General features: G+C 39.3%; 1 protein-coding gene across 4 annotated transcripts in view; it reads left to right on the forward strand.

Annotated features, from left to right (window-relative positions):
* Nucleotides 1-26,276, forward strand: part of LOC126542781 (uncharacterized) — a 230,391-nt gene that overhangs the window by 181,103 nt on the left and 23,012 nt on the right. Inside the window, exon 5 of one of the 4 annotated variants that reach the window (XM_050189840.3) lies at nucleotides 21,469-26,044. The exons of 2 other annotated variants lie outside the window; for them this stretch is intronic. In XM_050189840.3, coding sequence (XP_050045797.2) covers nucleotides 21,469-21,980 — 512 coding nt within the window. In that variant the 3' untranslated portion in view covers nucleotides 21,981-26,044. Of the gene's footprint in view, nucleotides 1-7,392; nucleotides 12,498-21,468; nucleotides 26,045-26,276 lie in introns of those variants that run through there. One more of the 4 variants, XM_055077436.2, reaches the window with a different exon arrangement.

A 26,276-nucleotide genomic window follows, 5' to 3' on the forward strand; every position in this document is an offset into this window, starting at 1 on the left:
CGACCACGCCTGCATCCATGTCCGCGCACAATGTTTTGCTTTTGCTGTGAGCGCGTTTTCACATCGTGCCATGAGCTTTAGGCTGCAGCATATGAGCATTTGACAGCACACAAACAACCAGCATTGCATGGAAACTATCAGAGCTGTTCAAAAATAATTTCATTGTAACTACGAACTTCCGACACCTACCAGGGTGACTCGGGATGTCCCGTCGTGATGATTGAATTTTTTTTTTCCAAGGTCTTGGACGTTTTGATACCATTATTCCTCAAGTTGCCTTGCACTGTATGTTTATCGGTCTTCTCAGCGAGCAATTACCCGCTGCTTTGTTTATTTAATCCAGTACATTTCATTGTTTGGTGCTACAGAAGCGGGAGCATATGTCATGCCTCTTTTTATATGCTTTTTATGGTTCCCTTTCCATTGCTGTGAACTTGCCAGTATCTAGAATCAACAAGTTCATAGGCCAAACTTCATGACATTAGCCAGTCAGAGTGCAGGCGAGCATCTCAGTGCAATCTTTGTGCTACTCACTGAACATCACAGCCCGGTGACGCCGTATTAGAAATCTTTCTCGCGTCTGTGCTTGCTGCACATTCGAGTTGTAGCCAATGGCTGTCTGCCGGTTCTAAGTTTCGCGAGCCAAGCTTGACGCAGCTTCTTGTCCTGCAGCTACGTGTGCATAAGGCTGACACCGGGCTCCCTTGCGTGCGTCTGGCACTGCGGCACCGAGCAGTAGCCTACCATGCTGCGTACCTCCAAAGGCAGCCACGGCCTATTATAGTGCTTTGAAATGTTGTCAAGCAGACACCCAAGGCGGGAAAACCTCACCATTTAATCAGAACCGCAGCGCAGATGGGACTTTAAACTTTCGTTTTCAGCTCGCTTCAGTGCTTCCGAAGCAGCCGACACGGCTGCTGTGTCCACGTGATCCCTCATGCCGCGTCATGCCGACGGTGGCGCCAGCTTTTCCAGTGGTGGAGCTCGCCCCCAATATAGATGTGAGCCCTATTCCACACTGGATAATATACTTCCATACTGCCCAGACGCATCCAAATAGTACCGCCCAGCCTCAGAACTCGCTCAGTGTGCTGAAGAGTGCCGCCAACTAGCACGCTCATTTACATCCGCGACACAAGGCAAAAAAAAAACAACACCTTGACTTGGCTAAGCCTGCCCCTACCTTCCCTGTTGGCTCGTTTGTGTGGCTTTCAGTTCCATGCCAGACCCCTGGTCTCTCCCACAAGTTTGTACCGAAATATCACGGTCCCTCCCGCATCGATCAGTGCATGTTGCCAGTGAACTACATCATCGAAGACGCTGCCGCAGTTGTGAAACAGTCCACATGAGCCATTTAGAGCCACCTTGAGTTGCCAGGATGGCTCCTCTTCAGCGCCGGCTCTCTTTGCCTGGCTTCAATGGCTGCTTTTCACCTTCACTACCTGTGTGTGTGTGTGTGTGGTTTTTTGTTTTACTTTTTCTTTCGAAATTCACTGTTAGCTCTCGTTCCAGAGCATGGCATGCCATTGAAGGGAGCTTCAATACAGAAGCGAAATAACTATCTAAATTGTTGTTAAGCTAAGAAGCATACTGTTGCAACCATCAGTAATTGCAAAGCAAAACATTGCACAAAACACTGTCATCATAACCGTGCTGTGCCAGGAAGAGCTCAATTACCGACCTGTGTGTGTGTGTGGTTTTTTGTTTTACTTTTTCTTTCGAAATTCACTGTTAGCTCTCGTTCCAGAGCATGGCATGCCATTGAAGGGAGCTTCAATACAGAAGCGAAATAACTATCTAAATTGTTGTTAAGCTAAGAAGCATACTGTTGCAACCATCAGTAATTGGAAAGCAAAACATTGCACAAAACACTGTCGTCATAACCGTGCTGGGCCAGGAAGAGCTCAACTACCGAGGAATGCACATGCTTATTAAGCACACTTTTCTTTTCCGCCAAAAATCAGGGCAGAAAGCCTGAAAAATATGCACAAGGAGCTGCTCTCAAGCCAGTTGGCTGGGCAGAAGGCTCGCGTCACCTCCATGATTACACCACTTCCAGTGGTACTTATTTCTCCTTTCCCCCTGTCCTTGTCTGCTGCCCTCGCCGTGCAAGAGGGGTGGAACTAAGATGAAAATTTGATTGGCATTCGCCATGCAGTGACACACTTCCGAGAAAATAATTTCGAATTTTGAATATTGCTTCCCAAAACACCACAAATATTCCAATTTAAAAACCACTTCAGCTTCCTTTTAAAGCATGGTAGTAGAGGCCTCATAGTGAAGTTATTGGCCCAGCCAGCGGCTGCAATGTCAATGTCATTAAGCCGCAGCACCATGAAGTGGAAGCTTTAGCTCGAGGTGAGCTCTGACGCTGCCAATTGAAATATACATGTAACACGCTGAAATGCCTTTATGAGACGACCCCTCCACCAATTTAGATTAAATTTGTTGAATTTGAGAGAAAAAGTTTAATTTTAGTGATTGTATTAAACAAAATTTTGATTTGAAGCATGGCATTTTTTACAAAAATTGACATGTTTAAAAAAATATAAGCACAATGTTCACAAATCATAATGCTGCACCAGAAACATGTCGCAGCTCTGTAAAGAGCATCTGTTAAGTGCATCTAAAGCAAACAAGCTTGCTATGTAAATTTTGTAGCTCACATAAAATTGTTTCAACATTTATGAGTGTTTTGCAGAAGGTCTACCCACAAGTAATAGTATATTTCATAGCAGTATATGATATGTCAATTTTCTCGATTTTAGATATATTATTGGGTACAATTTACAGAAATGTGATATTTTGCATTGCTGATTACAATATAAACATGATTGTTTCAGTATTTCAAATTTTGCTATTTTCAACAATATTTTAAAAGAACATTGGCAGCCTAAATAAAAGGTCTCTTTTCAACAGTCGCTAGATGTTAACTTTATTTTTTTATCTTATGGACGGCATCAAATTGGCTGCAGTAGTTGCTGAAAAAAATGATTTCTCTGTTCCCATGTATTTAGATAGGTGCTCCCAAGCTGTGAATGAAAAAAATCGAAGTGCATGAACATTTTTGTGGTGAATCGAGAGTGATAGCGCATGAAGGGACTCTTAATAGAAAGTTTTTTGATTCGATAATGTACCACAATCGACTATGTTGGCTGTGGTTAATAATGCATGCATTGGCGATGCGGATAAAAAGATTCAGAGCAGCTAGTGATTCACGGTGTGAATGCCGAAGCACTCTGCGTTAGCCACAATCATTACTAATGGTCAAAGTCACGTTGGTGTACCAAGAATTTTCAAAGAATCATGGTTTGAATTATTGGAAGAATGCATGCAAAGCCACCATCTAGCAAATATGTGAACGGAGATGCAGGTATGCTGTCATACCAACGTGGCCAGCGTCTTGTGGTTGCCGCTGATATGCGGTACACAGAAATTGCTCTTTAATACAATGGAGCTGCGCTAAAAAGCCTGCTGGCGTAGGGGAAAAAAAAGGCAACTGTGTTCTCCGTAACTAAAAGTGCTTACTGCGCTGATTTGGAATGCAAAACACGGAACAGAACATTGCACTCTTGCCTATCCATTTATGTGTTCCAAAACAGCATAGTAAGAAAACTAGGAATGCACCGTAGCTTTTGACCAGAACAATGTGTTCAGTCATTATAATTCTGTGATATCCGGCAGGTGGAAACATGAATTTTGCTTGAAATAACCATCTTGTGCTTATATATGTTTGAATGACTCATGACACATCGCCATTAGTTATTTCTTACACCAGTCTACTACAAAGCTACATATATGAATGCTTAATCGATGTTCCTACACGACAGGTTCCTAATGGCACAGGGACACTTATTGATCACGCCCTCTCTAACTTACTAACTTCACCAGAGGGGAAAGTTCTTGATGTTGACATTATTGATCGTTACCTATTGCTTCTACATTTTAAATATAACTCGAGTCCTTGCCCTCTTCCACACTCTAAATATGTTCTTGACAAAAAGAGCTTCATAACTGCCATTGCTAATATAGACTGGTCTGAAATCAAAACTTTTAATGATCCCCAGAAAGCATTTTCTAAATTTCTTACTGTAATGATATCACATATTCATAAATTCACTTGTAAAAGGAAATGTAAAAAAACCATTGCATTCTCTCTCAATCCATGGATGTCTAAAAAGTTATTAGCTTTGTGCGAACACGATAACCTGTACAAAAAAACTAAAAACCAGCCTTTTAATACCAAATTAATTGCCCAATATAAAATGTATGTAATATAACTTATTTATTTATGTAATGTAATGTAAATTTATTTATGTAAGCCAGTTAAAAGTGGCAAAATGATTATATCTTAAGAAATCTTACAAGCAGGCAATAATACCAAATTGAAATAAAACATCATTAACTTCTTTCTAAACAGCAATTCTCGACCAGAACAGGCGTAAAAAATTCTTTACAATAACTCAGAGTATAACTCCCCTATCCTAGTAGCCAATGACTTCAGCTCCTATTTTTTTCATAATGACACATCCTCTCCTTTACAAGTCACTCAACTTAATCGATTGTCTCCCTCACTCATTTTTTCTCTTCCCCACAACACTAGAAGAAACATATAAGGTTATATGTCACCTAAAACCCACCAGTGCGGGAATTGATGAAGTTCTACCTGCTACCATTAAAATGATTGTGCGCCTAATTTCTGAGATCTTGTCTTATATTACTAATTTGATACTCAAGACTGGTGTATTTCCTAACGAGCTTAAGCGTGGTAAAGTCATTCCAGCTTTAAAAAAAAAACAGATGACAGCACACTAATACATAACTACCGCCCCATTTGTATTTTACCTTTATTCGTCAAAGTTCTGATGAAATTAATCGAATTGTGCCTAACCAAATACCTCACTAAATTTAATATTCTCTCTTCATGCCAATTTGGCTTCCGTAATGGATACTCCAGAGATTTGGCGCTCATACATTTAACTGACCAATTAAAGAAAGTAATTGATGAAGGTCTATTTGCAGGTTCAGTTTTCATCGATCTAACAAAGGCATTCGACTGCTTAAACCATAGTATCCTTTTGCTAAGCTTGAGGCTATCGGTGTTCGTAATCCTGCGCTCTCACTGTTAAAAGTTACTTATCAAACAGAGTTCAAGTTGTGGCTTTGTCTAATGTCTATTCGAGACAACAAACCACTAACATTGGCATCCCTCAAGGATCCATCTTAGGACCACTACTGTTTTTTATTTATATTAATGATCTACCTAACTGTTTGTTGTCTACTAAGTGCATTCTGTACGCTGATGATACTACCATATTTGCCTCTGATAAAAACATAGCACTTCTTATTAACAAGCTAAATACTGATCTAGAAAATGTTATAAGTTGGTGTAATGCTTACCTATTATCTATTAATGCCGCTAAGACTAAATTTGTTGCATTTTCCTCACATCAACAACATTCGGCATCTTTATACATTATTTAACTTTTGGCTCACACTCTCTCTCTCTCCCAGTCCATCCTCGTGTTTCCTTGGGATTTCTCTTGACTGCAACTTGAAATGTAAAGATCACATTTCTCACATAAAAAAAGAAAATAGCATACGATATTTGCATTATAATTAAAACTCATCCCTGCTTTACACATGGTACAATAATCTCTCTATACCACTCATTCATTTACTCTCATATTAACTACAGCATAATATGCTGGGGTAACACTTATAACACTCACTTGGCATCCCTCCAGGTAATCCAGAACCAATCCATAAGAATTATTACAAACAGTTCATGCTTTGCAAATGGAAAATCACTACTACATGAAAACAACATCCTAACCATTTCAGAACTCGCCAAATGTAATCTAGGGATTTTATTCTACAAATATATGACTAAGGAACTACCATCGACCTGCTTCTTATGTTGTGGTCTGATAGCTCATAGTCACACTAGATTTGCACTCACTAATAATTTCCATCTACCTAAAGTGTGTACTAACTATGGTAAACAGACTGGAATTTTCCTCAATATCGCTTTGGAATACTCTACCACCTTATAATCAAAAATGCAAAAAATTTATGCCAATTTAAAAGAGAACTTAAATCATTCATAATAAATACTTACTGATATTGTCTGTTTCTTTTTCCAATTTTATTCTGTTTTTTATACTGTCATGCTGTTAACAAGTGTTCTTATTACTCGTGTGCTATAAACATGTTTTGATATTACTCTTAGCTCTCATCTGTACTACTGTTGCTTTAAACATTGTACACCATCATAAGAGTCTTAAACAGGACTATGGGACCTCCTTATGTATACTACACACATGTAATTTTCTGTATTTTTACCAATAAATAAATTATGAAATTATGAAAATACCAAGCTTTTCTCTCAGTTTAAATGTCTCGCTCCAAAGCGAGACCCAAAATGCTATTCAAACTATAGGAGCTAGGATTAACGGGTCTTCAAGACTTCACTGTATGTCAGGTAAAACACTAGAACACGGAACAGAGAAGCATTTTGTGCCCTCTTGAGTCGACTCTATGACAGAAGGAATTAATGAAAAGAGGAGATCACTTACTTCATTCAGCAGTTCTAAGTTTGGAATGTTCTAGTCATAATAAGCTTCTCTAAATTTTTAAATCTGTGGCTCCAAAAATTTTTTTCCGCTGTTAACCTGCTCCAAATTCAGAATATCTTGCTCCAAAATCAAGATTTTTCTGCTCCAAAAATTGCTCCAAGAGCTGTTTCAGCTGTCTCACCTTTGCTAAAGACACCACGTACCTCCTCCCACGTCACACAGTATGGATAACCTGCACCCTGCAATTCTCTCTAAAATAAATAAGGTCATATACTTTTCAGGCAGGCCTTGTAGTACAGACATATTTCTAAGAGTTAAAAGCTCACTTTTCATACGGCAGCTATTGCAAGGAGGTGGAAAATTTTTCTTTTATGCACTTGAGCTGGTAGTGTTACTGTTTAACCCTTTCTATACTGCTGATGAGTATAGTCACCATGAGGAAGGATATCTTGCACTGTATATGTGTCGGCTTTCTTCAAACTGCAGTTTTTGACACTAGGTGGCGGCACTTGTGAACATTAGTGTCGTGTGCAGTTTTTGTCTTTAGTAATGGCTGCTTGAGCACTTGAACTATGAACATGGCCGTCTGCACGCCGCATTTCTGAAAAATTTCTGGGAAATTTGATACCAGTTTTGTCAGTTGCTCCGGTATGCAGATGGTTAATGTTGTTATAGTACACCCTAAAATTTGCCTTCTGTGAATAAGCAAATCTGCATTGCCATGCTTTACTTTACATATTGTGCTACCTCAGACTGTAAAACTAGTACAACCTAGAGCTACGTCGGTTGCTGAAGTTGCCGTGTTGCTTTGCAGGAAGGCGGGCCCTTTTTGCCGAACCTGTAACAGGACTTTTTCAACACGTGGCAGCCTCAACCGACACATGGAGATGCACCAGCCATTTCGTGTCAAGCATGCCTGCCACCTTTGCTTCAAGGAATTTGCTTGGCCTAGTGATCTGACCACGCATCTGCGCATCTCCCACGGGTCACCTCACACGCGTCGTGTTGGACGCCTCAGCTACACCAAAGCAAAGCTACCTCCCAGCTGAGGCCCCAGTTTGTTTGCTCTGCGTGCATTTGATGGCATTGCTTGCCTGCCTTTTGTGCTCACTGACTTCGAGATTTACTTGGCAGTTCCCTACCTTTTTTGACCTTCTATTGGTTTCTTGTCTGAAGGCAGGCCCTGTTTGTCAAGTGCAGGACGTTCTGGGTTCAACTCCCAGCAATCACAACTTTATATTATTATGACCAAATACTTGTTCTTGAGGTTTAATTTTACATTTCCTAAAGTCTTAGTAATGGTAGCTTATTGGAGCCCTCTCACGCTTTGCACCCAATGCAAGATGATGACATTACATCACAGCAGTCAAGTGTTCAGAACTAAAGATGTTGTTTTAGATGCTAGAATAATGCTGTACCTCTAAATTTAGTCAGTCGGTGAATTGGGGTGTTGTCAGTCAAGCAGCTGGTAAAGCGGCTTTTTGTCCTGGTTCTGGCATTTTGTCTTTGTTCTCTGCAAGGACTGAATGTGAAATAAACAATGTTAAAAAAGGGAGCCTTTCCTAACATGCACTGCTGCTTATAACTGTAAGAACCATTACAGGGTCAGTCAACAGTGGGAGTTATTCCAGGTAACATGCTCCCAATGCAAAAATAGCACAGGCAAAGCATGTGCAGGAAGTTTTTTGTTTAGCAGTGTCACTTCCTAGTGCAAACATTGTATTTAATGTGGATGGCTCGTGTAAAGAAGCTCTATTTTTGGAGAGGTGGTTTTTGGGCAGCATTAAACAGTGGGAGAAAGATCTAGCTAGTTGATGCCAACATGTATTGTGCTGCCACGCATCATACTCTCATGTGGCATCATTATGGTAATGTGAGAGAGCCTCATGCTTTTCAGAAATATTGTGCAGCACTGCTTTATTGATTGGGGGTGTTGAAGGTCGACTAATTTTGGAGACAGACACAAGTCCCCAAGTGGCATAGCGATGAAACACTTCATTGCAGCAAAAGCTAATAATCAAAGCTGCCATATTAGATTAAAAGAAAGAAAAGCTATTTATTCCATTAGTTAATTATGCTTGTAACAGTATAACCTCATTATTCATATATTTACCATATTGCAGGAAAAAATAAGTGTTAGCTAAGAAAACAAACCCTTCAGGTACATTTAGATACTTAATGTTGGCTAGAGCTTGAATTTCTTATTAGTTTGTTTTCAATGCTTGAAATAGCATTAGTAGTACTCTATTCTGTTGTTGACTGAGCTTGTTGGTGCATGTCTGCACCAATGCTTCTAAGGCCAGCATGAATGCCTAAGGCCAGCGTTGAAAAATGAGGCAAGCTTATACAGCACTAGTGTAAACAACTTTCTGGGTTATTGCCAATCTGTTTTTAGCCTGCTTTCATGTTTTCTAACCTTGTTATATTTTTTTCGTGCAGTCCCCAAGGATTCACATAGATAAAGGGTCAATGCCGTCAAAAGCCCAAAAGCCTCATTAGGGAAAATACATCATCTGTTACCAAGAGAGTGTCAGTGGGACTGCCCGAGTGCTTCTTGTAAATATGCCTGGGATTAAACTTGCTTTCTCTATCAGTGGCCGCCCGCCAGATTTAGCGTACAAAGCAGTGGCTTAGCCAGGATTTTATTTTGGTATTGAGGAAGGGACTGGGAGCTAAAACCATGCTGCCTCCCCGCCCTGTTGTTTTTGCCACTAGTGGCAGGACAGCAACTACTTGGCAAAAATTTAGCAAGGGTGCGTAATTTTTAATGTGTTGACCAGTGATTAGCATGAGCATGTAGCTGTTTCCAGGTTCTGGTTCCACTGTCATAAATTTGCAAAGTTCTGCATTACACCACTGATTACACCAAACTGTGTAATCAGTGCATAATAGTGTGAGCCCAAAAATATTTGTTTATTGGTATGCTATGGTAGCCTGGGAATTCATGAGACTTCTGCTGGTGTGCACATCTGTGTACCAAGTCGAGTAGAATATCATTCCAGAATGAAGACAGCCACATGAGAGTGTTCCATGTTCCAATGCTTGGACATTGCATTATTTCAAGATCAGTACATTGGCAGCTACGCCAGTGATAATGTGTAGTAGTGTGGTACAATGTCGTTTTATATTCTAAAGCCTATCCACACAAATGAGAAAGATTACGTGCTGGTGTAGTGCACTGCACAGCTCTGCAAGGTTTCTTTTGTAATTTTTGTTTGTGAATTGCAATGTAACATGTAACATCACATGATGGCAAGATATTGGTAGGACTCTGTGGGATCACAGTGTATTATTTAGAAAAAGAAAACTGTGTTGCGCTAGCTGGGCAAATTTCACACTGCATAATTTTTTAAAAGACTGGTACTCCAATCAGAAGCTGTCCTTAGATGTGTTTTATGTTAATTGTATGGAAATGTCAGTCATGCAGAGGAGATAGAGCTCTGTTGTCTAAAAACATTACAGCATGTAAATGTTGGTCTTTAAGCAATTTCTGTACTAGCTTCAAAGAAATTCTTTAAAGGATAATGAATGCCACAAATAAGAAATAAATAAAATATGTTACCTCTTCTGTCACAGTCACTGAATGCTCTTGACTACAGAACCTGCACCTGTCTTTTTATTGTTTCTTCTTCGTAGCCTTTTCACTATTTATAGCATGCTTGTCCAATGTATCATCATAGAATTAGTGTTAGCAGAACACACTCATCTTGAGACATTTGAAATGTGCAGGAGCTGTAGTCGTGAACAGTCATCGCTGTGGATAATTTCCTCAATGCTAAACCCACAGTGCCGTGTTATGGGGGTTTGCACTCCATGTCATCGGAAAGCGGTGCCCATGAGAGTGATTGTTCCAGATGGGTGGTTCTCAATTATGCGATGAGCTCCTATAGAGTGTGAATATCCGTTCAAAAGGAGCAATTGTATTTCTCAGCTGTTATCGTCTTTTTCTTTCTGTGGTGAGGTGAGGGTGCGTTTGTAGGTGACTATACTAAAGCTCACCACCAAAAAGCACATTAGACAGAAATTCATCAGACCAAGTTTCACCAAATTTAACCCAGATGAAAAGCTTACTGGACAAAAATGTTGCATAGAAATTAATTTTTTGGAGGCATAAAATATTTGGGAAGCTTGGATAGGTTGGGGTCATGTTAGGTTGAGTAAATTTGCTTTGCTTGTTTTAACTTGGGTTACCTTAGTTTGGCTTAGTTTTCCTGTCAGTGTTGATGGCTACTTGAAGCACCCAGACAGACGGCCATCTGTTGCACCAATCCAACATGCAGCTTGGAACAGTGTATTCAGTACTATTTTTCTGTATGTTCACTAAAAAACAACTATTCAGAAATACTCAATGTGATACTAAACATTTGAATATGGTTCAAGTAGCAGTACATGCTGGGTTCATGTGCAATATTCTTGCTATTTGTACACCACAATCCACCAACTTCTGTCGGACGAGATTTCAAGAATATGTGAATCTGTGTTTATAAAAATAACTTTTATATGGTGTGCTTGCACCCAGTTTAATAACAGTGAGCATTCGTTGTTCTGCTCTGGCAAATGGTGATGTTTTATATCAGGTGAGCACTTGCCCAAGTAGCTTTAACCCGAATTTGTTCTCATGTAAAGGGTCTGCTTACATGTGATGGCCCCGGTGCAGGGATTATTGAAGAATCTGATGTGATGTCCTAGTTTTGTGTTATGCATTTATTTTAACCTGCTTTTGCAGACTGGAAAAAGAGAGTGGTCTTTATGTTCTCAGGTAGACAACCAAGCAATTACAAAGGCGCTAATTACCTCATTCTGGCACTTGTTTAAGCTTCGATATAGGTTCGGTACTTTTGCATACACAGCAACTTGCTGAGTAGGTTTTGAGTATAGATGCAGTGTACTTCTTGAGGTGAGGGCTTTTCAGCAATACACTGTTGCACATTAATTGCTTGTACCCAATTGCAGACTGAAATAGCTGCAATGTGGCTGACAATTGTAGTGTTGTTGATAATTTATTTGCTTTATCATTTCCTATTCATTTTCATACCCTGCCCATGGCTACTTCTAATTGTTGTTTTCTTTTAGTGTGCAAGCGACATGCAATGAGAAGTGCTCTCTGTTAATTCATGCACAAGTCTATGCTGTGAGGCTACATCTGTTATGAAAAGAGGCTTGGGAATGCTTTGAAGTGCAACAGAACCTTGCATGTGATGCAGTTGACACCGCATGCAACTATGAAAATTTCTTTGTGTCATGGAATACCATTAAAGGAGCATCAAGAAAGAAATAATGTTATGTTGAACTAGATTGGTAGCTTATACTTGCAAATAGCAGCTAAGGGACATTTCCTTAGGATGGAGGCTTGAGCAGAAACAGTGCAAAGTAACAGGATCGAAGAAAGGGACACACACAGCACCACTGTCTGTCCCGCTTTTCCATCCTGTTCCGTTGTGCTGTTTTTGCTTAAGTCATTAACAAACCAGCCCAAATGAGTATGCTTCAACAAAGGCTTGTTATTCCAAAAATTGGCATGAAAGCAAAATGTGGGTGGTGACGCAACCTCTAAGGTTGTCCACCAGTTTCCCATGATGTCATAAATTGTGGCAGAATATGGCCAACACTACCTAAACATTAATTAATCAAGAAAGGAATATTGCATTAATATACAAAGGATAACTTGGCAATAATTGTGGACTTTTTTAATACACAATGACCCCAATATGTGAAAATGCTGGAATGTTTGTGACAACACAGAATGACATCAATCTGTGTTGCCAAGCCTCAGACATGAGGTGTCTCAGGTTCAGCTTCACTTTGCGTTTACCTTCAGTGTTCTTTTAAACATCAACTGCAATCAAGGGCTTTGTAAGTGCAACATATTAGAACTGGATCAGTGAGAAACAACTTCCAGTCAATTATTATTATTATTATTATTATTATTATTATTATTATTATTATTATTATTATTATTAACTAGACTCGTTACTACGGACTTTGATAATCCGACAATAAAACGTTCGTTGTATCCAAAGTCAGTAATATTCAAAACGCCTCACTCCCAAAACTTTTGCTGTGATGCCTAACAACTTTTTTGCAAAGACTGAGTGACAAACTTTCAAAGTATATATATATATATAAAAAAGAGAGAGAGAGAGAGAGAGTCGCAGTTTCGCCTGAAAGGCGAAGCATCGATTGTGATAGCAAATTAAGCAAGATAAGTGCGGCAGCATCAGTGAGCTAATTGACCTTCATGCTGTCTCTCCCTTCAAAACGAACTAAACTTCGAAAGCACAGCACATACGAAGCTACCGGTTCTGGGCACACTTTGTCCACATCGCAGTTCGCTTTCGAGATACGGTGACCACGCTGTAAGCAGCACCCGCTGCCGAAGTAAAACCCCTCCTTCTTCGCCCCCTCCCCCCCCCATGCCTTCCGTGCGAAAAAAGAGGGCGAGCTACTGCCCTGCCTTCCTTCCTCGCGTGTGTGATATTGAGCCGCTATCGTCAGCTGACCTTCGCAAGTCAGTTGTCAGCTCATTTTGACCTGGCAAAAGTATGTTTGTACGCCCAATTTCGGAAAAAATTGCTGCTAATTTTGTCCGCTGTAGCCGATTGTCCACTGTAGCATAGTCTGTTAGAAGCGAACTTCGTTGCATTAATAAAACAGATAAAACAAACTAAGGCTGAAATATGGTCCATTATATCTGAAAATCTGTTGTATGCAGGTTCATTGTAATGAGGGTAGAGTGTATTATTATTATTATTATTATTATTATTATTATTATTATTATTATTATTATTACGTGACGATTTTTTCTCCATACATATCTGATCACTATATCGACTGAAACATCCTCAAAACTGGCTTTATTGCCTGTTGTGTACACAGATGTCTTCACAGGAATGCCACTCTGGAACATGCACTCTGGAACTTGCTGAGGACCATACTTCATGTACTGCTGTTCTGTTCTTGGACAGCTGTGTGCCAAGTCTTGTTCTAAAGAATACACACATTTTGACAAAGACAGCTTTTCAAGCTATTTCTTTTTTGTTTTGTTTTGTTTTTCATTTTAGAAGTGGTACATTCTTTCATGCAGAGGCACATAATGTCATCAAGCTAAACTAAATGCTTCCTGACTTTTTGTACAGCATCAAGGCGCAGTAAAAGAATCCTTCACTGGTGTTTGCCGACCTGACAATTGGTACATCAAAGACAGCGAAGCTGTATAAGCATATTCTCACCCATTTCAGAAGTACTAGAGGTCTGTTTGCTGACTTTAATCACTTTCCTGCTTGTAAATTCTCAGCTGGCTGTAGCCATTTTCAAGTGTGCAACTTGCTGTACTCGCTTTGTCTGTTTTCCCCACTGTTTCGTCTTTTGAACACACACACTTGAGTTCCTTAGTGTATCAAACCTTGTAACTGAAGGCTTTCAGAAAGGTATCCAATCAATTCAACCTCGAGAGGGCGCACATGGCAGCATTTAGAGCAACCGGTGTGTTGGTCTCAGCATATGCATGCATTGTGCAATAATTACACTAGCGCATCTTGTAGTTTTGCATTGCGCATAGGTAGATAGTGACCCTCATTTAATCAAGTAGTTTATATTATGAGTTTCGAAAATGCCACAGAAGCATGAGCTAATTGCCTATGAAATCTACAATAACCAACACACACTGCGCCTAGCTCTCATGATGCTGTGCCTCATCAAGTGATTATTGAAAGGGACGAGCATTTCATGACGTGCAACATGCAGAAGAAATTGGCAAGTGCTGAAGCAACGTATGTGTACTCAGTGATGCAGATAAGTCAACATAGCGGGAAATGGAGATGTGGATGCCGCTCTATATGTATACAATCCACCTTCATGAAAAGGAATGCATTAGCATGTGGCCTGTGCTTCATGGTGGCTGCTTATGGCACAGCCAGCATGCGACTCCAAAGTACGACGAATGTCAACCTATGGCTACAGTCAAGTTAAGAAAGCTCACAGCACCACTTGTAGTTGGCGTTAGCAATCGCTTAGTGGTGGCACAATAAGTGGTCGCCACAGATCCCAGGCTACACTGCCGTGCATTCCCTTTCATAAAGGCGCTGTGTGTACAATGGATAGGGTTTAGCAACAACTTGTTTGCCATCAGGTTCCACAGGCCAAACATACACCCCACTGCTAACATTGGTAGTGAATTTCGGACCATAAAGGGCAACAATGCAGAAACTAATGCCAAGAAGAAACATTGAGAAGTGGCTTTAGGTATATGCATATAAGGTAGTGCAGTTGAAACTCGATTTAATGAAGTGGTGATCACACTGTAATTATTTCAGTAAATCGGGAAGTCTGTATAATTGAGGAAGGAATTTTTCAGTCCTTCGAAATCTAAAATTGTAACGTAGCGGCACACAAAAGCTACCATGGCATTCTATTTGCTGCTAATCCAGCCATCTGTCTCGTGAACCATGGAATAACGAAAGCAACTACCGCCGCCCCTACCGAGGCGGTGTTCAGTTGGCTGTTCCGTGCATGGGCACGGTGTGCAGCCTTGTCAAAATAAAGCTCAGGATCTGACCATGGGGCCTAACGTGGTAGCTTTGGAGTGCATGCTCTAAGAAGAACCTGTCTGTGTCAAAATTATATAGAAATCACCGCTTTTTTTACTCATTTATTTCAGGAAAAACTTTGTTAAATCGATTTCAGTCAAGATTGTTTAGTTAATTTGGGTTGATGATAACATTCAACCATATGGGTACCTGCCGGGGAATGGAACTTTCTTCGTTACATCGGGAACTTCTTAAAATCGGGTTTCATTAGATCGAGCTTTATATATATATTCACTGCAATTAGGTATGATTGAGTCAAAGCACAGTGAGGATATATAATTACGAGGGTCTGTAGATCATCACTAAAATAGGATAAATTTTTTATCTGTGCTACATGTGCCATAAGTGAGAACGAGGGCTATTGCTGATTTATTTCCTGTGAATGCAAGAAAATAAGCATTTTCGTGAGGTTATTTGTTTTTTTAAGAAGCCCTAATTTTTCAGAAACATCCTTTTAACAGCTGTGCATGAGTGGGTTTACGGCATTGTTTATAAAACATGGCAGCTGGCAAGATGTTATTTAGTTGCAAGAAAAAAAATGCACATTCATTTGAACAAAGGTGCTAATTTTTTATTGTGTGTTGAGGTGTAATATTTGGTTTACTTGTTCATTACACAATCTTATGATTAAGTCAATCTATTTAGCACATTTAGAAAGTTCTACGGACGTTTCTCATTTTGCCTTAGACATAATAAAGGGACACTAAAGAGCAAACAAAAACCAGTTCAGATTTAATGTATTCTTTAAAAAATATATTTTCATTAATTTGGTGGAGAAGTGGTTGATTGCTAATGGAGAAAATGAAGGTCAAGCTTTCCTTTCTTGAGTTTTGTGTGGGAACCTCAATGCTGGCGCGTCACTATGATGTTATGAACTGCAAAGTATTTTCTTTAATTTAGATTGTTTATGATGTTATGAACTACAAAGTATTTTCTTTAATTTAGATTGTTTTAGTGCAGGGATAGTTATTAAAACTTGCTATGTTGAGGTTTTGGCTCCTTTGGAAAGCCAATATGATCTTCCATAATCTATAAAATATCAACTAGACTCAAGCCGAAGCTGCCAAATATGTGACATCATGGTGATCTGTTGCAGGAGCACTTACATAGCAAGCATTTTCTCATGATAAGCTTAGCTGTCATATTATTGCAGAAGCATAATTTACTAACGCAACTTAAAGTTAATGTTCCTTTAATGTCAATTTTTAAAGGAGTGCTGACACAAAAATTTGGTGTCCTCCTTTTCTTGCTTTTTTAGGTAGCTGTCGACTCCATAGTTTCGGTACGAAGCCTTAATTCCTCTAGGGCACCACAAATGAATCATTACAGCACCTTTTGTACGGCCTGCCCAAGACACTCGTCAAGCGCAGCATTTGCGTCAGGCATGAAAAAGGTTGCTTCTCCTGTCGCCGAAAGTGTAGGTGGTGGGGTGTGGTGGTCGAAGGGCATACAATAACTGTGGTGGCTGCCAAACTGCCAGAGCTGTCAAACTGGCCCCTCTGATTGGTCACATCTCTTGAAAATGCAGGAGGACACGCTCTCTCCCCTAGTGTCCAGCCATGGCCACAGTGTGTGGCTGCATCGATCAGTAGTATCTGGTACCACAAGACCACCACAGTAGGTTTCGGTGACGAAGTAGGTAACCTTTTTCATATCCGAAGCCACGCTGCTTTTGGCGGGCATTTTGAAATGGTCGTAAGAAACTTTAACGTAATTAATTATTTGCTGCACTCTCAGGGAATTGAGACCCCATAACGTAATTACTGGGTTGAGGGCTATTGAATAAAGTAATAAAAATGGCAAACAATTTCTGTCAGTACTGCTTTAAAGGGTAAAACATAAAATTACATTGAGCATTTTAGCACAGTTTTGAATGTTTAAACAAATGTCTGAAGAACTAGCTTTCGTTGTGATGAGCAAGCTGATTTGGCATGGTGCCAGTATCTTCTATTGATGTTGTCTATGTATTGCCCATCGTCAGTGCTATTGGGCTAGGAATTATAAGACAAGACGGGCTATATTTTTGCACGGCAGCCTGTTAACAGGATGTTGGCCTTTCTGCTACGTGGGCCAAGCTGTGCTGTAAAGTGTATGCACAAGAAAAGGTACTACATAATTTGTTTGTCTTCCATCCTCAGCTAATGGATGTTTCTGGCTTACTACAATGTTGTGCATGCAATAAAATGCCAGATTGGGGACTGGTATTTTCATGGTACCTGCTAATTTTGTTGTCATGGACCTGAATGGGCAGTTCAGATAGTGAACTGCAGTCACATTTGATGCTAACTTTCCAGGGGAAGTCTGTCTAGAGAGGCACATGCTTTCTGTAAACATGCTCTTGACTAGGGACTTTGCACCTTTTTTCACTGCTTGGTTTGCACTGTGTCTAATGATGTAGGCAGCACCAGTTTGTTTCCTTGTCTTTTATTTTTCTCTATGGATATGCTTATGACATTTATAACTGACATAAACATGTTTATTCAGTAATCAGTGTTGCACAAATTTTTGAGCCACATCTTGTCACCATGGCTAAGGAACACAATATAGTACATTTTAATGCTGGTCAGCAATTGGTGTGGATATTCTTCATGTTGTGCATTTTAGAAACTGTTCCTTTAGAAATGGTTGTGTATAAATACAGTGCAGTTTCTTCAGCAATTGGTTTAATTTTTTGCTGTTTTTGCTGGTTCACTGACAAGAAACAGTGGTGTTATTACGAGAACTGCCTTCCTGTGATTGTAAAACTGCTGCTGCTTCAGCAAAACCTTTAAGATAACAAGCCAGTATTTTTTCTGCTTGGAGAAAGCAGCACACAGATTTCTAAAGCATTACTTGCTAATACTATAAAGTCATTGTTTGTAACATGACTGCAAAAATAATCTCTTAAGTAACAACCAAAATGTGAAACACGTGCATTTTGACCTATGTAAACAGTGACATAACTAGGCATTTTGGCAGGAATGGGCCTAGGAATGTGTTTATGACATGGTGAACTTCGTAATTCAAAGAATTACCGACCTCACTTCAGTGTAAGGTAGGAAATGGGGTGGGAGCTCAAGTACTAGTGACATGTCTTTGGCTTCACACTTGTTTGGAGGGTTATTTTGCCATCCCCATGATGCTTTGCAAACACAGATCAACACAAGCAACCTGTTAGCCAGTTGTATGAACAGTTACAGCTATCTTAGCATTTTTGAAGCTCATTTTTTTGAACAGCTCAGATTTCTGTTTATTAAACATTTATTTTAAAATCTGACACATTTAACTGGTAGGATCCGAACTTACGTTGATCTGGTGACTCAAGTTAGACAGGAGAAGTTAATCATCCTTGAAGGATGTCAATTAAATTATTTAATGTTTCATTGTTTGCCTTGCAAACTGTTCTGTAGCCATATTTAATTTCTTTTTCTTTTTTTCTTTTTTTTTTTCTTAGCAAATGATGGTTGCTTGTAAAGTGCTGTAGTGCCCTTTTTCATGCCAAAGTGCAGTCAAGATACAAAAGCATTGTTGTTTGCTCTAAAATACCTCTGAGAATTGAAGAAACTGACAGTTTTATTTAGTAAACTAGGAAACGAATGAGTTTCTTTTTGAAAGTATATGGCTTTAATGGCACTCTCAGATTTGTTCATTGTGGCATTTAATTGTCTCAGGTCTCTTTATTATTCCTTCTTATGAGTTCTTACATTTATTTTTATGTCATGGTGCTTTATCATTGTTGCTATGAAAAAGATTTTTCACACTGCACCTTTTGGGCATCTAAAGGAGCACTGACATCAAAATTATTGCTTTTCTTTTTTCTGCTTGACATGATGCCACAGTTAACATGTATTACAAAGAAAGACTTGTTGTTCATTGACAGATGTCACAGTTTCTTATTATCAAGCTTCTTCTTATTATTTTTCTTTTATCAAGCTTGAAACCATGCCTGAAACACATCACCAGCTGTGATTAGCATGTATGTGAAAGTTATGAGAGATCTGGTGTTGTTTATGCAGTTCTAGTGAACATTTCACTGCATATTTCTTGCTATATATTGTAGTGCAGTGTATGCATGCTTGCATCCCTTGCATGTCACAGTGGCCATCCTTGTGCTCCTTTTGGCATTTCTACACCCAGTTTGCAATGTCATGAGCTTGAGAAGCACAAAAGCATGTTGTGAAAAAATGCTTTTGGTTGGTTACAGATTGCCATTGCCAAATTATGGACTGCGGTGCATAATCGGTGATTACAGGGAAAAAAGTACAGTCAAAATTTTGATGTCGGTACTCCTCTAACAGTGTCTTCTGTTTATGAAGTTGATGAGCTTACAAGCTCAAAGTTTATAACAGCTGTGTGAGGGAAAGCATGCTCATGTTAATTATATATTTTTTCTGTCACTTTTTGACAAATAAAATCGTTTGTACTCTTTCTTTCTGTGTGTGAGATCCTAATATTTTTGTGGATAGACACACAAGCCCCAACTAGATGTCCTTGGAGCTTGCCATAATTCTAGCTTGGTGTACAGCAGTTATTCTTGACTACTTGTTTTCCATTTTAAATCCCACTGAGTGCCTGAAGTTTGAAACATCAATTAAAAGGTGAGAAAGAAATGTTTGCATGAGTTGACATTTTGTGCATAATGACATTTTGTCTGCATTCCATTTCAGATATGCCTCTGTGAGAAGCCATCTTCAAAGGAATTGCACTTTGTCCAAATGATAGCACAATTGGCAGCAGCACCCAGTGAATACGCCTTTGAAGTTTAAGCTGATAAAGTGTGTCTGCAATTAGAAACACATTTGTGTATTCATTGTGGTTAGTAACGTTGTTGAAGAGGGCTGTCTCTTCTGCATGCAGTTGCTCTGCTACAAGCATGTACCTTTTGACGTCCTCTAAAGTTTCAGTGTGTGGAGCTGAGTTTTTACGATGGTTGAAAGTTGATGCAGCTCTTTCATATGTATTGGATTTTCCCAATGAAGACTTGGTTTGCTCTGTACTATCTGCTGCAAAATATCCAAAGTACTACAGAAAAATTGAATGTTTCATAATGAGAATGCATGATGACTGCTGGCACTGCACTATGGGTGTAGAAATGTAGTTAAGATACCTCTATACTGCTAAGATCAGCAAAGAGCTGGCAACCATAGCACTGGTTTAATGTCCGGTTTGGTCATAACCTCTTTGGTGTGGAATTTTTTGCAACGAATAATACATCATATTTTGCAGAAAGAGAAGAATATAGCATGCTTATAACATCATTGTAGTCTCATGTAAGTGTCTGTATACCTAAATATTTCAAAAGGTAATTATTCTTCTAATCATGGAATTTTATTGAGTGCCCAGTGAATCCATTTTCCGTGCTTGTGCTGCACTTTTTGGTGGGTGTTAAGATTTTTGACAAAACACTCCTCACTAAGCACTTTGTTTGTCAACGTGTGAATAGCAATACCATACAGATCAAATAGCCTTCAAATTCATCCACGGCAGAAAACTTGTATAGTAGAAATACCACCATATGTATCTGTTTCCACATAACGCAGAAGGTTGCATGCAACATTTAAAAATATATTGTCAACTTCTCTCGGTGTAGTGTTCTGACTAGTAGGTTCACTGAAATATCTGACTTGGCATTCACATCAACTGCACTAAAGGCTTGCATTTATTTGCTTTGGGTATATGCTTGCCTTTGAGCAGTTTTCATATTAGTTTAAATAATGGACTGTGAAACATAGTAATAAAATGTGGTAAGTGCAAATGATAAAAATGTGTCAGTGGCTGGTCTTGTGTTCTTGCCCTTAACAATTCTGTTAAAAATAAAATTTTGACCTAAAGTTGATTATACATTTTGCATCATTATATTAAGGATAATGGAAAGTACTTTCTTTGTCTGCATTTTGATTCAGGAGAGAGAAAGACAGGCTCTGCTTACATTTCTTGCACGAAATTGTCTGAAGTATCAGCCTATGCCTTGAGTCTTACTTAAAACTAGTACATTGAAAGAAATGGTTCATTATTGGTACCTTTCTATTTTTCTACCATTGTTCTTGAGGTATGCTTCACAAGTGCATTATTGAATTAAAGATAGGGAGACAAGAGCTGTGATTTAATTAAGGTACCTTTAAGGTGTGCTACCTATACAAAGTCCTCAGTTGAAGCATCAGGTCAGCCTTAATCATGATTTTGATTAAGGTTGTTAGTAGGGAGACTGGCCTTCATGTGTGTCGAGCAATTGATCTAAATCTGTTGTATTAATTTTTTAAAATTGTATGTTTTTGTTGCGTCATGAAGTACAATAAAACACTGACAGAAGGAAAAAAAAATTTCAGAGCTTGGACTGTATGAAGAGGAGGAGGAAGAGGAAATCGACACGGACAATACCGACGAAGAAGAGCCTCTTGAAGAACCTCTTGAAGAATTTGGCTTTGCTACAGCTACTGGGGGTGACTCTCCGTACCTTTCCCATCTGTCTCCCAGTCAGACACTGTCTGCATTGTCTGTGCCTCTCCACCAACAGCGACAGCCACATGTGGGGCCTTCTCCAGAGGCTTCGTTTGAAACAGCTGACCCTTCCCATGAGTTTGGCTACGATCTGGAATCATCCATGCGCTCACCACTCAAGCGTATTGTCTGTCCTATTTGCTTGCATACCTTTGCCAACAAAGCGAACTTCAAGCGCCACCAGCTTCTGCACTGGCCGGTAAGACGGAAGTTCCCCTGCTTCCTCTGCCCCAAGCAGTTCAACTGGCCTGATGATGTCAAGCGGCATATTCGAAGTGTGCATCAACTCAATGTGGACCCAAAGGGACGCAAACAGCCTCCGCCGAGCATGGCATTGTGACACCATGTTTGAATGGAAAGCTGAGCAACACTTGTGCCGTCCAGTGCGACGTGCCACTAATGGCGTGTGTGCACATGTGTACTGCTTCACCTGCTGCAAGCTATGAGGGTTGTGTGTCTGGGCTGCTGTCCACATGTATTCCTGTGAGGCTGTTTGTGTTAGTGATCGACCACAGTGTGAGCTTATTGCATTGGCAACACAGTGTTATGAAATGGCTGTGCTGGCATCCATGCTTGAGGTATACTTCGGCATGTGAACATTTATTTTGCTGCTTTCAGCTGGATCCCAGTGTGACGGCAGAGTGTGTGCAGTTTTTGTACCTGGGTGTGTACCTCTTCTGGTGCTTGCTACACAAGTGTGGCATTGCCATGTTATTACCCAAGACTCTGTAACTGCTCTTATGCACCTGAGCTACATGTGTATGTTTAAGTTCTCCAGTTTACAGTCAACGAACAGTACACGTTTGTTTTTCTTGCGGTAGTAGTTGCCGCTGAGGCATCTGGTGTACAAGAGGCGCTTACCAATATTCATGCATACTGTGATGTACCACTTGTGGAGAGCATGACTAAACATTGACACGTACATTTACATTTCAGCATTCAAAATAACTTGTTCTAAATGCAGATATTTTATTGGCCAATGTGCAGAGGTAGCATTGTTGCTGCTTTAAATAAGTTGCACTTTGTACTATATGTGCAATCATCAAATGCCTTCAAACAGAAAATTGTTGAAAATAAAGATAGTGTTTATACTAGCTACTGGGAATAAATGTCAGGCAGTTGTCTTAATTCGAAGACAATATGTTCTAAAGGATCACTTTGCTTAGCATAATGAAATATTCTGCATAAACTAAGAATAAAATCTACACATGTGGCACAGTGCATGAAACAGTGTGATAATGTTTCTATTTATCATTTCATTGTCTTTTAAATTGTTTGTTTTTTTAATCTTTGGTAATGTGGATGACACCAAAAAGAAGTGCTTCAGGTGTTCTAGGTTAAATTTTTTCATTGATGCAGACTTTAGTCTTGTGCTTATACCTAACACCATTTGAAGTTGACTGATGACTCTACTACTTGGAGCATATGCGCTTTGTTGCACTTTGTTGTATTTTATGGTATCAGTGTGAGCTGTGGACACTTTAAGTACTTGTTTTATCTTTCTTTGGGCTATATGCCGGCTTAGCAATCTATGCTTGATGCTTTTGAGTTCTGGAAGTCAAAATTTGTGCAACGTGAGGTTAAGCGCAAGAGAGCGTGTAGGACAACAGAACAGGACGAAGACTAAGAATACAGTAGAATTCTGTTGTCCTATGTGCTCTCTTCCACTTTGCCTCATGTTAAGCAGTACCATATAGCCCACCAGTCTGTTCTTTTCAAAATTGTTATTTCTTTGTGTAATTTTTTGCACTTTTTGACACAAGTAATGGGTTGTAGGTTGGTTCTATTTTGGATACTTCTGCCCCTTGTCCTGTGCATTACCTTTCAGAAGACAGATTGAATTATGTTTAGCATAGCTTAATATTGGGACTCAATCTTTTTATGAAATTGGACAAGGCCATTTTTGTGATAGTTAGTCAATGTTATTTGCGCTGCCTGTTGCATTTTTTCTGTAATAATTTTTTTAAATCCCTAGACACTCATGCTGTAGCAATTATTTACTGCGCCTGATCTGGAAGACGTAGAATCTCTTGAGCCTTTTTTTGTGGTAGCCAGCATCATCCATGTGTTATTGTGTAAATCTAGACCCAATTTTTGAAAACGATCTCAGGGCTGCCATGCTTGAGCAGGAACTTTTTTTCTGTGGTTAAAAGCCTAATAAGAAATTTCACAATCTTGGTGAAGTGCAGGAACATTTACGTTTATGTTCTTTTGTAACATTGACCAGTCTTTTAAAGCCGGCACAAAAGCACGCTGCTTCACAAGCATGTGGCACAAAATGGGCAACCCTTTTGAATGAAGCATGAAGGTGCTACATATTCAGTATAATTTGCAATGTGCAAGTTGTGGTCGTAGTACTCTCCTGGTCGGGCTAGTGATACTAACATGATTCACACTCCAGAAAAATCCAGAGAGCGTTTTGCCATTCCTGCAATGCACATCATACACTGTGCTATAGTGTTCATAATCTTCAATGCGGGGTGCCTCTGCCACAAATCAATAATGTACTAGCCGGCGAAAAAACAGTGATGCCATGACGAAACACTGCAAGTTTCTATCCTCCCATGGCCAGTGTATCATCGCTTCATAATATACTTATACACACTGCATTCAGAGAAAAGCGATTGACAAGTATAAAGAGGATGCACGTTTCTTGAATGGCAAAATGCTCTCCACTTTTTGTTTCAGTACGCCACATGTTAGTGGCACAGCTCTACTTGGAGAGTACTCTGACTGCAGCTTGCACTTCGCAAGTTACACTGAATGTGGTAGTACCTACACCTCACAGGCTTCTGCAGAATTCCCTTTTGCTAATGAAAGTTTATAATGTCTGCTCTATGACTCCCATATTTTGGTTTATTTCATTGTACTAGGGATGGTTATAGGGTCATGGATCATGGATCATTTATAAACAAAGTTTATATATAGAAGTGAAGGAGTGAAAATGTAAACTTAGTGCACTGGTCAGTCCAGGTTTACAAGTTTCGTTCACATTAAATGAAGGCTAAGTGGTCAAAACATTTCTGCACCCACTGTGGTGGCATTCATTGTCTATATGTAGCTTTGGGGCATTCAAGTATCCATTTATATGCATTAGGCTACATGGCATAGGGACGTCTGTTACTTGGAGAACGACCAGTCTTCAGCACTCATTGAATGCACCATTAAGTAATGTATGCCTAAAACTGCCTGATCTTGAGCTATAAAAGCTTGAGCTTGCATTAAGGCTTTATTTTAGTGCTTTATTTTGTTTTGTTTTTAAATGTTATCTCATTTTTTCATTATTTCATTTAAAAATGCTGCCTGGTTACATTATGTGTTGTTGGAGCAGGAAGTCTCAAATGTTGATGCTGCCAGGTTAAAGTGCCATTTACATCTGCCAAGTTTAATTGTTTCACTCCTAATATGTTGCATCTATAAAGCAGTAATCCCCAAGTTGCCTTCAAGTGAACTAGTACATTGCTAGAATTTTCTGCAAGTTTCAATAAATAAGACAGAAGCTTGTATTTTTAAAGATTATCTAGTTCAGGCATGCACAATGTAGAGCCAGAACATTTAGGTTTTCACTTTTAGGGGCATTGCAGTATCATATGATCATTTCGTCATGTAACACCATATTATTTGGAACTTTAGCATTCAACCCATTCGTTGTGACAGCATCCTTGTCTGGGTTTGCTACCCTTGTAAATTGCTCTTTGTTAGTACTGTTCATTTTGAGCAGAAGTCATTTATGGTTGTGGTAAAGTTCATTTGTGTTTGCCAAGCTATGTGTCAATTTGTTTCCTCTTCCTCTCCCCACTAGTTCTGGCACAAATATATGATGCCGGCTTCTCTGGGAGAGAGAAGCAAATTTTAGCATCAAATGAGGAAAATTTAGCTGTCACATTCCATAGTGCTTAAATACTCTACTTGCATTGGCAGAAAACTATGGTGTAGCTATTCTTAGGATGACGATATTTAACTACATACACTCTTCTTGGTTTTTATGACAGCAGTATCTCTACTCCAAAATATCCCCATTTTCTGGTGCTTACGAGAAATGTTTTTCCATTTTCCCATTTGTGCACTGTAACTGTCGCATTGCTGTTTGTGCATAACAGCAGTAACTGCCATCTTTCTTCTCTTTTTCTTCTTCTTTTTTTTTGTGGTTGACAGTTTGCAGCACTTAGCTTCTTGCTTTCTTGCTGTGATGCTCACTTCTCTTCCTCTGACTTCTGTTTGCATGTACTGATAATACATTTGCTATTTGGAATTTTCATTTTATCATAATTGTTATTCTTCATAGTTGATTTGTTTACATTTGTAGATGTGCTTTACGAATAGTCTAGCTGAGTTGGCAATTGAAAGCTGGAGTATATTTTGTTGCGAAGGAATAAAGGTTTATTTAAAGTTTGAAAGCATAAAGTGAGTCTGTGCTTTTCATCTTTTCTGACACCAAATTAAATGGCTTGAATGTTTGCTGCTGAAACAGGATTACATTTGTGTAACTGACTAGAAAATCAGATCAGAGTATTTTCAGTGTGAAGTAAAGCTTAACTGTAACAAATATAAGTGCTTCCTCCTTTCCTTCCTTACATTGTGAAATGCAGCTCTCCACTTTGTTCAAAAGCCTTCATAATAACATACCATTGAGATA

This window comes from Dermacentor andersoni, chromosome 2, assembly GCF_023375885.2.
Source record: "Dermacentor andersoni chromosome 2, qqDerAnde1_hic_scaffold, whole genome shotgun sequence".
Classification (NCBI taxonomy): domain Eukaryota; kingdom Metazoa; phylum Arthropoda; class Arachnida; order Ixodida; family Ixodidae; genus Dermacentor; species Dermacentor andersoni.